Here is a 12,018-nt window from a genome sequence, read left to right on the forward strand (position 1 = left end):
AAACTTAGAAATAAGAATTCTTAGTATTTGGGCAATATTGTAGTTTTGCTTAGCTTCTACATAGTCTTCAAATCAGTTGTTCTGCGGGGTAAAGTTTCCCTCTTTTATTTTCAATGTTAATTTCTGGTTTATTAATATGTAAGATGGTACATTTTAGTGAACACTGCTTTGAGATGCCAAAAGAAGAGCAATGCACTGGTTTTTATGATGAACTGTATCTGCTCACTGCATGGTCCCTTGTAGAAACTGTGAAAGACTGCCCTGCAGAACTACATCTCATTCAACGTACAGTGTAACAGCCTTCCAGAGCTTGTGAGACCATGCTTTGGCACGGGCTTTGGCACTGTCTCGAGAAGCACAGGAAGCAAAGGGATCTACAAGCTGCTGGAACATCTCTGTCATTGACAGAACTTGAATAACATGAATTTAAAAAGTGAGGTATGAACACTTGGCTCACTTGTGAGGGCAAGCAAGGTCCTGATTAGAGGCTGATAAACCCTGCAGACCCCATGGTGCTTTTGGCTCTTCAACGCCCCAATGTCTGCATCATCGCCTGAGCTGCACCATCTCTGCTTATTAGCTCAAGCTCCGTGGGAAGGAAATAACACTGCATTTTCTAACTTGTGCAGCCCTGCCAGAGCCTTGACACCTTTGTGTGGAGGAGCATGGCTTGGCATGCAGTGCCAGGAAATCCCTCTTCAGCCCCTGCAGTCCGGGCCGGCTCTACACACTGCCTTATGGAAATGGTGTGTGTAGGAGTGAGGAGATGATGTATGCTCCATGCTTACGTTAATTTTAACTGAGTGGAGCTGGTGTGCTATTAAGCAATCAGGATTGTTCAAGCTCTTTTAAGTATATTGGTGCAGGTTTTCCTATGTTATTTACAGACATTTTGTTAAGAAATCATAGTTTAATAACCAGTACAATGTCCTTTCCTTTCAGTCATGGCTGCATGATTCAGTTAAGGGAAGAAGAAGAAAGTTGTTTCTGACATTGAAATGTATATTTTGGAAAATAAAGACACTTAACAGCCCACATTTACAAAATAAATATGGTCTCCCCTTAAAGAAAGAAGCCTGCCTTGGTAGAAAATATTATTGTGTCAAATATTTGTAGAACTCTCCTTGAAAAGAATATGATGTAAACTGTTGCGTGACTTATCCCTAGGAGCACACACATTGAAAGGGTTTATTTTTGTCAAGTAGAACAATATTACTTTTGCTACTTTTGACAGCAACAATTAGCCGTCATATCTGATATATGTAATCTTTCTCTGATCTAGGACTCTGGTGACTTTCATTGTTAGCGCAAAGGAATAATAAAACTATTTTTGTTGCTCAGGCTTACATAGATAATTTATCTGTGACACTTAATTTAAAAGTCACTTTCAGAATGAGATTTACATGTTGGAAGTTTTTTTACGTAGTGATGAACTTCAGTTTGAAAGTTGCTGTGATCGATGCAGTCTACTTAATCAAATTACATGATTACTCAAATGACTTGAATTACTTGATCTAAAATGTTAAACGCTTCATTTGTAAGAAAAGTGATTTGGTTTGTTATGAAGTGAAATAAAGCAACCAGAAATAAGTGAGAAATGTGATTTTTTTTAACATGACCTGTTTTGAAGCCTGTTTTATAGAATTCTTAGTTACTTTCTCCTACTTAGAGACAAGCATTGTATTCTTGGATGAAGTGAAAGACCTTAAAAACTGGAGAAAGGCTGCTGTAATTCTCCAGCAAAACGTTTGGTAACCTCAGGTAATGCAAACTGAAGTCAGTCAGCAGCAGCAGCTGATACATGCTTTATTTAGACATTTTTAACCTTTGTAATCATGGATGTTAAATAGTGAGATGAGAGGGTTGTTTTCTGATGATCGGGCTTCCCACTCAAGAAAAATGCAGATTCTTCATTTGTATTTGGTCTTGTGGCTGATCTGGCTTGGAACAGGAAAAAAGGATAAGGAAAAACCCCTCGAAATTACAGCGTTGTTTATCATACTATTCCTTGCTGGCTGTACAGCATAGATGTCTCAAATCATACCATGGTGAAGACTTGCTAACTACATAACTTCTATACATTCGTAACTTCAACAAATGTCAAATATCTGCCGTGGAACTTACTTCAGCCAGCGTCACTGCATTTTCCCTCCTGTGTGTAACACCAGCCACACTGATTTCTATATACTGCAAAAATGGATGGCTCACAGCTTCTTGGCTTGTTGATCTCCTGAAATGTTTCTTCCCCATTCTAAGAGGGTTTTTTGTAAGACAGATGTGTCCCCAAGTAAGCATCTCAGGAGAAGTGAATTTGTGTGTAGTATGAGTTTTAAGTTATCTTTCCTCAGTAGTCCTTTTAAAATTACATATGTTCTGCCATGGGCTAAAAAGCAAAAGACTTGCAGCAACTCAGTTTCACTTACAGAGAAGACATGGGAAGAAAAAATACTGCAAAAAGTTCAAGTAGGGAAAGATCATAGAAACGTGAAGGTTTGAAAAGACCTCTGAGATCATTGAGCTCAATGTTAAAGTGACATTGCCATATTCACCACTAAACGATGTCCCCTAGTACCACATCCACACATTTTGAACTCTTCCAGGGATGGTGATTTCCCTACATCCCTGGGCAGCTTCTGCCAATGCCTGGCCGTGCTTGCATTGAAGAAATTTATCCTTACATCCAATCTAAACCTCCCCTGATACAACTTGAAGCCATTTCCTCTTGTCCTGTTGCTCATTACCTGGAGAAGAGCTTGAGCTCCACCTCGCCACAGCCTCCTTTCAGGTAGGAGTAGAGAGCTTAAATACAATGTAAAAATGAAATCTAGTACTCCAAAAACCCCAAACGAACCAAAGCCAAAATACAACAACCTAATGCTGTGGATTAGTATTAGAGAAAATGAGACTTCACATTTTAAAATGATTCCCCTGATACTTTTCTGCTTAGCTTTTGTCCACCCCTCTACTGGAAGAAAGGATTTCACTGTGTTCAGCCAGCACACCATCCTGGTTCCTGTGCTTCGGTCAGGGTCGATGACCCTTTGCTGCAGCACAGCGTGATCCCAACCTGGCCCACATTTGCGGTCACCGCAGTGGGCAGAGCTCAGCGCAGCTCCCACCTAGGTCCACGGTCGGGCCGTACTGAGACCGGGCTTCAACTCTGAGCCTGGGATAGCGTGTGGGGTGAAGGAGTCGCAAATAAGTTGTTGCAGTGAGCCGGGGACAGGGACACGAATGAGCCCGAGCAATGGGCACCAGTGTGCGGAGTGTGCGCTAAACCAGAGTTGAGGCCAACGGGGCTGGGGACGGAAGCATGGAAGCCGAACGGTGTGGCTCCAGCTCAGCCTGGGCACCTCCGCCTCGGTCACTTTGTATGAAAGGCGCTCAAAACAAAGTGTGGACCTCTCATGTCTCCCGTAGCTGTGGAAAAAGCTCCCTAACTTCGTTCCCAAACGGGACAACGCTGCAGAGTGTGGAGCCGGGATCGCGGCGCTGCCTGTGGCTGGCCGGGGAAGCCCCAGCGGTGCGGAGGTGAGGAAGGCGGCCCTGGCTCCCGGGGCTCCCGCGGCCTCGCCGGAGGGAAGGAGGCGGCGGCGCGCTGGGCAGCCCCGGCCGGGCGGGGCGGCAGGTGGCGGGGGCCGGGGCGGCGGGGCCGGCCCTGAAAGGTGCGATTGTCCCTAGCTATTCCTGGTATGCGCCGGGGCGGGAGTCGCCGGGGGCGGCCTCCACCGGCCGGGAGCGCGAGGGGCGCCGCGTCCCGGCGGGAGGGAGCCGCCACCCCGCGGGGGCGCGGCCCCTCCCGGGCGTCCGGCTGCCCCGGGGGTCCCAGCGCTGCCACACCGCCCGCGGCTCTTCGAATTCCTGCGGCCGCGGAGCGCCAGCGAGCTCCCGGGAGGGGGAGTTCCGCGGGGAGGAGGCGGAGGGGGAGGAGACGGCGCGGGCAGCGTTAAAAGGAGGCAGCTGAATGACAGCGGCTGCTCCCGCGCCCCCGCCCCGCCGAGCACCGGCCGGCCCCCGCTCGCTCGCTGCTGGCCATGGACGGGAGAGAGGACGCGGAGTGCGACTTCCAGGCGGCGTTCACCGAAGCCCGGCGATGGCTGGAGGTGAGGCGTCTCTCGGTCCTGCTGGGTGCCAGCCCCTCGTCCCTGCCCGAGGCCGGGGTCCCGCCGCAGCCGCCGCACGGCGGAGCGCGCAGCGCGCTCCCGCAGGGCTGCCCCGTCGTCCGGCAGCAGCTCCAAACCTTGGGTCTTTGTCGGCAGCTGCGGACTGCTATTTTTAGAAAGTATCGTGGCAACTTGCAGAAATCTGTCTGTGCAGTATCGCCACCGCCCCCTCCTCGCAATCCAAATTAAAGGCTGGCTTGGTTGCCCTCCTGTCATTAAGGTTTATAATTTCTTGCCATCTTGTAAATTACCTCTGTAGCGCTTGCTCCGAGACAGTCTGAATTAAAGACGCTTCTTCCTGTCTCGAAAGAGTTCAGGACAGAGAGCAACCTGAAATTAACACTCATTTTCTTCTCTCCTATTTTTAAAAATGATTGTCTCACTGCACATAGCGCTTGACGTAAATATCCGTGTTTCTTTATCGTTACCCCGAGTCACACAGGTGCAGTGCATGCTAAAGCTTGGGGAGGGAGGTTGCTCCTGGATGTACCCGAGTATGACCAGGGCAGCATCGGCTGAGCAAGCGAGGCTGATGTCGTGGAAGCTGAGAAATGTTAGGAATACTGAACAGCCTCCCTTAGAGTCATGGTGTGCTTTTAAAGAGGAGCTTTAGAGTGCTGGTTTAGATATATTTTTAACATATTAAGCTTATTTCTTTGTGCTTGGTCACTTAAGATGAAACTTAATGTTGTCAGAACAACTATCACAGTAACTTGGGAAGGAGGAAATATTCAAAAAACTGTGCTTGTTACTTTTTACCCCTCATCTTCATAAGCTTCTCAAGACCTGAGCTCAGATTTCTTTGTTTTCTCTGTAAAACAATGACATCTAGTGCTTAAAATCTATTGAGAATGTTGGACTGACAGCACCAAAGGCAAGGGTATTGTAAATGACCTCTGCATGTGTCAGTTTTGTGTTCTCTGTGAATGAAGGTAATTATAGCAGTCCTGGCTTCCCCATGTGTCAATTTTGTAAGAGCTAGCTGTGAGTTTAAGTAATTAAAGCATTCCTCTCTCACATATACCTTTCTTGCATTGCTTTCTTTAAATTGGCAAAGCTTACTTTAAAAGCTTCACTAAGGTGATGTAATGTTGTCTTTGAAAATCCTATTTTAAGGGTTTGGGGATTTGTTTTAATTATTATTAGATTTCATATGCTACTAGCTGGTCATACCATTTCTACAAAAGGTTTTGTGTCTTTGCCTGCCAGTAGCATGTGGGAGCTCTAGCAAAGTGATGTGAGTATGAAGTGTGCACTGTTTGCGTAGGGGAGGAAGAAACATATGCTCAGCTTCCCCCCTGCCCAATCTAATTTATGTGGCTGTCCTTTGATATGTGAAAGCTGTTCTCATTTTAAAGTAACTTTTAAGCTTACCCCGTGGAGAAACATTTTATTGTAAAGTGAGTAACTTGCAAACTTTAAGGTATTGATAAACAGGATGCTAGGAATTCCATAATGTTAAATGAAAATGTAAATATTTATTTCCCTATGAAATGAGGTTTGTGTTTCAGAAGGACCGTTGTGTTTGTCTGCTCTTTACATCCAGATGGATTAAAAGCCAAGACTAACCATTTCCGTTGTTGTATGGAAGAGTAATGATATTTTTAGGGTAATGAGGCATGTCCCAAGGTTTTGTGAGTCTTGGTGAAACAAAGTGGTGTATACATGATTGAGAGTGAAACTTGTTTGAAAACTAATGATTAAACAATTAGTTTTGAAGATGAGGCAGATTTTCAAATATTTACGAACTTGAACTTCTGATGTTTTGATAAGGTTTTGTGTACCAGCTTCTCCCTAACATTAGAGGAGATGAAAGCATACAGACGCTAGCTACTATGTATTTAAAGGAACAAGCCAAAATATCTTTGTAAACTGTTACTCTTTCCCTTTGCTAATCAAAGTTTTGTTAACATATTCCTGTATTTCAATGGAGAACTCTTTGGACTCTGAGGCTTAAAAAAAACAAACCTCGAACCTTGAAGCTGAGGGCTTTTTAGTAACAGGAATGAGCAGCTGTGTTTGTCAGATGCCAAATGAAGTAGAAAACACCCCAAAACCATCCAAAAATTTTACCCCGTGTGTTTTTGAAGTTTTTGGTGAGAGAAAACTGTGTCCTGGTCATGTTCCTTTTCTGCCTGTTCCCAGCTGAATTTCCCATACTGGACGGCCGTCACTGGCTCAGGGGAGCTCAAATATTTGTTCCTAGTTTTTATGCTAAAAAAAAAACCCACAAAAAACCCCCAAATGAACAACAACAACAAAAAAAAACCAACCCCACAAAAAACCAAAAAACCCCAAACCAACAAAAAACCCAAAGGAAAAAAAAAAAAAGAAAAAACAAACCCAAAACCAAATGAACCTCAAGCCTGCCTGCAAACCAAACCCAAAAAGTGCAAGAACTTGATTAGGACTAATAACAACAAAGATAGCATCTGATATCTGGTCTTAAAGAAAGACTTTGTTCTTCAATTCAGCTTCATGTGAAGGCATATTTTATGATAATGCAGACAAGGAAGGCCTGTAGTTTTCACAGTGCAAAGACCTCTTAATGTGTGATCCCCAACCTCTTGTGTTTCATATGTTGGAAACTGGGAGGGGATATTGCTTTGTCTCAGGTACATGAGTTGGAGTCACTGGGGGAGCTGCCTGTTGAGGATGTCTACTTCTTTGAGGGAAAGAATGGTCATTTTCTGTGCGAGACTCAAGCTCTTCTCAGGTGTCCTCTCTACAGAAGCCAGCACTGGTTAGTGGTGTTGGCTTCTTGCATCTGAGACTTTTGGTACTTTCTGAGGTCTGCCTGGAGCAAGTGGTGCTGATCAAACTCACCCAGCCTCCACTTGGCACCTCAGCTGAGCAGATGGTGCACGCTGAGAATAAAACATTGGAATACCACAACTTGGAAATAGTTTCTCAAAGAAGAAAAGACCAAAGAGAGACCTCATCACAGTCTACAATTTCCTCATTAGAGGAAACAGAGGGCAGGCACTGATTTCTCTCTAGTGGCCAGTGATGGGACCCCAGAGAATAGCCTGAAGTTGTGTCAGGAAGGTTTAGGCTGGATATCAGGAAAAGGTTTTCCACCCAAAGGTGGACACTGGAACAGGCTCCTCAGGGAAGTGGTCATGGCACCAAGCTTGGCAGAGTTCAAAAAATGTTGGGACAATACTCTCAGGCAAGTGGTGTGACTCTTGAGGCTGGCCTGTCCAGGGTCAGGAGTTGGACTCAATCTTTGTGGGTCCTTCCCAGCTCAGGATTTTCTCTCATTCTATGAAAGGTAGAGCTTGTTTGCCAAAGCTAGAAATAGCTGGGTTAAAATTGTTTTACTGTGTTCTGTTCCATATTATAACTTAAGCAAGCCAAAAGCTGTTCCTCCAAACCAAAGCATTCTTCCCCCAGCTATTAAATATCCCAGACTGCCTTCCTGCCTCAAGATGTAGGAGGGCAGTCTGCCTCTCCCTTTCTGCAGTCCACCACCAAGATCACCCTTGTGAATGAAGGAGAGATACAGTCCCTCTCCCCCAACACATGCTTCACTGGTTTAGATGTGATGCTCCTTGAAGGGTTCGAGAGGAAAGAAGTGTGTGCTGTTTTATTGTAAAATGTCTCAGCATTTTATTCTACTTCTGTGTTTTAAACTACTTCTAATCTTCTTGTAAATGTCTATGGTTTGAAGTTGTTTGCTAATGCAACTTGAAACCTGACCCACAAAGTCTGTAAATCTTTAGTTAAAGTGCCTTGAGGCAAGTAACGCTTGATTTTTTTTATTTTTTTTTCCCCCTGAAGTAGTCAAATGTACAGATCCAGTCTTTGGGAGGGTGGCCAGCAAGCGTGTGCCTGAATGAATTGTTGGAGTGAAACAGCAAAGCTGTAGGAAAGCATGTGGAGTGACTTCAACAAATCCACTGAAGTGAAAAGTGGGTGTTCAGCCAAGTAACTATTAATATTGCAAATTATTACAGCTCTTGTGAGCTGAATTTCCTTCTTTAATAACTCCTATAGAGTTGTAAGTCAGATGTTCCGAGAGCTACTAATTCCATCTGTGTGTTGACAGCTTCAGAATCAGGACCCTGGAATCCTGGAATTGTTCCCCACACAGGGAGACTGCAGCAGAGGTCCTTCCTGGTGCTAACACTGCCCAGCAATGAGAGAGAGAGGTGCTTCACCATGAGGATTTCTATAGCAAAATAAGATTTTTATCAAGTTTAATAGACAGTGTTAGCAGAAGAAAGCCCAGCTTATCTGGATGGCAACTAAATACACCTCTGCTGCTCCTGTCTGTCATGACCATTAAATAGGTAGTGAAATTGCCTAATTAATTGTCTTGAATGCTGTTGTGCATTGACAGCTGCATGCATTATTGCATTGCAGTGGATATTAGAAAATTATTTGGGGCCTTTTTTTAACTTCTTTTTCCAGGAGAAAATAAATTTGTGTATATATGTGTGCAACCCCTGCCCCCACCCTCTCAAACTTTCTCAGAAGGTTGAAGAAGCAGATTTGCAAAGTGCACTTGGTAGAAAGAGTCTGCTTGAAGGTAAAACTTGAAAACCAGGACAACTTATTGAAATCTTTTGGTTTGGACCAACGGTACAGCAATCAAATCTAGGGAATGGTGTCTGACATGTGGTCACCAAATGTTTCTCTTTTTTTTTTTGAAACTCTTCGAAGTTTGCATTTCTACTGTATATTTTTATGGTTTCTGCAAATACAGCTAGAGGTCTAGCAGTGATGTTTTCCCTGTATTTGCATAAAGATCTTACTTCAGTGGTTATTTTGTTCTGTTTCTCCTCCAAGCATGAATCTAATGCATTCAGTCTGTTATGGGAAGAATAACTGTAGAGAGAGAAGACTTATTTCACTGTTCAAATCTTCTTCTTGTAGGTACCTTTATTTAAGTTGAACTAATCCTTATGAAAAAAAATATTTTTTCTTAGTTGTGGGTAATGTACTCTTGGATACTCTGTAGAGAGCCAGTCAATATCCTGAATAGTGTTAGAATGAAAGATGTGTGAGTGAAAAGGCAAATTCTATATATTCTGTTCCCTAAACCATGTTTAATACTGGGTAATTCTGTCAAGTCATAAAACCTGGGTGGGCTGGTTTCTGGAGAACTTCTTACAGCACAGCTGCCAAAGTCCTGGCTCGTATTTACACAAGGGGTGTATTTAACCCTGCTTTAGGCGGATGCATCAATATTTTATTACTGTGTGTATATTCTTGGCAATGAGTATTTCATGGAATAAATCTAAATGTATCCAGTTTATGTATAAATATTAATTGATATATAAATGTACATGTTGCGAAGCAAATACTGTGGGAATTTTAATCCTGGAAATCAAGTTCTCTCCATTGCCTGCAGACTATGAAAGTGCTGTGGTAAAATGCCATATAATAGGGCTAGCAACAATGTGTTAGAGGGAGAGGTTGACCCTTTGATCTGGTTGAACATTTTTTTCTCTGTTTCTTTGTCCGCTTGCTTCCAGATCTCAGAAAAGGTGTCTGTAATATGTTTGAGAGAAAAATGGGACTAATTTTTCCTTGAGAGTAAAATCTATTTCCTGGTTTCTGCAAGGTTGCTTTATATATTTTCAAGTCTATATTTGGAAATTCTCAGGGATAATCAAAAGTCTGTCTTCACATAGTCCTGTGTGATGGGCATGCATAGCTTTGAGCTGAGTTCACCATGTAGTTTCCTTTATGAAGTTTCTCTTTGTACTTTTGAGCATTGCTCTAAAATTTTGCATGAAAGCAGCATCTGCAGGCACTTTGAGAAAGAATTAACTTGTTGACTATAGAAGCAAGTATGTCTTCTATATGGGGGAAGTGCCTTGCTGCTTGAGGGGAACTACAGACAATTCTGACCAGGCTTTTGTTTTCTTCTTGTCTGAATTTTTTAGTTAGCGACTAGAGTTAGTTGTGCCATTACTTTTGTTGTTTTTCTCCTGCCCGTTTGTTTTTCTTTTGAACTGTGTCCTGATCCTTTCTGCAGTTTTTGTGAGGTCAAGCATTTTTTCTGCCCATAGGTTAGGAAGAAGGTGAGATGATAATGATTTCCATGTTTAGCATGCTTTCCCCCTCTTCCCCCACTACTGTGGACTCACTTTTAGCACCTTTTCTTTTGTCAGGCACTTTTTTTGGTCCAACTTTTTAAGTTTTTAACGAGCACTTGTGCATATTACATTAGACAGTGACCTTGCTGAGCTTTGGAAAACAATTGGGTTTTATTGTGTTGCAACAACCAGATACATTCCAGCTGTTTCTTGTACCTACCACTCCTCCACTTTAAAGTTCCTTTATCCACTCCTGCAGGACATTTTTTAAAACCAAAACAAACCCTGACATTTTCTGCTTTACAAGACTAATATAATTCTTAACTATAATTTTCTCAACGGACTTTCCAGCTACAGCAGTTTAATGAAAAACAGCATGTGCTCTCAGACCCAGTGTACTAGAAATGCTTCTGCTGGTCTAAGGTGTGCTTGACACACCTCACTTATTATCCAAATTATCTTGGGAGGAGTGTTTTGGTTTTGCTGTTTTTCACATTTCTGAATGCTGTTAATCCAAGTGAAAATCTAACTTAAAAGGAATGTAGTGACTAGGTTACTTTAAAATCAATTCTGTTGTTCTTCATGCTGTGAGCTTCTGCAAGGTGTTACGAATTTAGTGTTTAATATTAGTGCTAATTTTTTATTTTTACAATGAAAATAAAGATGTATGGATGTGACTCACAGAGTGCTAGCTTCCAATTGAATAGTCAGCTGTAAAACTTTCATTTGTTATATTGAATAGAAAAACCTAATTTCAACAGTATTTTCTATTTGTGGTACAAAACATCTGGGATTATCTTAGAAGGGCATGAAGATTCTAAGACTTGCTTTCTATTTCTTTTGCCAGTGTTGGCACATGTTGTGCAAATGTTGGCACATTTTTTTGTTACCAGCTCATGTGAAAGTTCTCAGTTTTGTTTCTGGATGTGATTCAGCTTTTAGTTGTCACTATTAGAAAAGAAAACAATATACTAACTTTGGGAAATAGCTATTACTGTGTTGGCCAAAAGAAGTCAAAATCCTTGTAATGTATCACAGCTTTAAAGGAGTTAGCATAGCTGAGATCAGTTCAGCTAGCAGAAACAGTGAAATCTGTTGTTTGGGCCAAGCTGTCCTCTACAGTAGATCCCACAACAATGTGGTTTTGTGTTAGTGCTGAGATGTTATCCCAGCAAGGTGTCATTGAAACTCCCATGCTTGGCCTGTGCTTCCCCTGCCTCCTTTTGCTGTGGCAGATGCTTTTTACTGTTTGTCTGATGCTCCGGTGAGTTGGCTCAGGGGAAAATCAGAGTGTCTTGTGGTATTTGGTATTTGCTTGGCTCCTGAGAGGCAAGTAGGGCACCAGTGCTCAGGCAGGGAAGAGGGTAGTGTTGATGGAGGTGGCCTTTTGGTAGCAGCTTGCTCTTGGTTTGCAGCTGACCAGTGGGATGAAGAGAGGCAGACACCTGAAGTCAGACAAGCAATCTCTTTTCCTGGAGGTTTCTCAAGTCACCTGCTTCTGCTCATTGCCTGGCTCTCTTCCCTACATGACTCAGGATCTGTTCACTAGGTGCCCAGGGTCAAGGTATAAGCTAGACATCTGGATTAGGGAGGCTGGCTTCCAGCCATAAATAACTTCTTCAGGATGAATTTCATAGGGCTTATAAATACAGTTGGAGCTATTTTAAATGGAAATTCTGCCAGGAGTTTCTAAGCCGAAGCATTTGAAAGTATTTGATATGCTTATACACTGACTTGTGCTACGGAAGAAGCATTCCTTGTGTCTCACTGAGGCTGTGTTGGTTGGGAGATGGTCCTTCAGAGGC

The 12,018-nt window shown here is 43.0% G+C and overlaps 1 protein-coding gene across 3 annotated transcripts in view; it reads left to right on the forward strand.

Annotated features, from left to right (window-relative positions):
* Positions 1-3,976: 3,976 nt before the first annotated feature.
* Positions 3,977-12,018, forward strand: part of LMO7 (LIM domain 7) — a 131,540-nt gene continuing 123,498 nt past the window's right edge. For 2 of the 3 annotated variants that reach the window (XM_066176298.1, XM_066176299.1), the window contains exon 1: positions 3,991-4,103. In XM_066176298.1, the coding sequence (XP_066032395.1) occupies positions 4,035-4,103 (69 nt within the window). In that variant the 5' untranslated portion in view covers positions 3,991-4,034. Of the gene's footprint in view, positions 4,104-12,018 lie in introns of all 3 variants that reach the window. The other variant, XM_066176300.1, reaches the window with a different exon arrangement.

This window comes from Chamaea fasciata, unplaced genomic scaffold, assembly GCF_029207755.1.
Source record: "Chamaea fasciata isolate MVZ Bird 193981 ecotype frontalis unplaced genomic scaffold, bChaFas1.0.hap1 SCAF_2, whole genome shotgun sequence".
In the NCBI taxonomy this organism is placed as follows: Eukaryota; Metazoa; Chordata; class Aves; order Passeriformes; family Sylviidae; genus Chamaea; species Chamaea fasciata.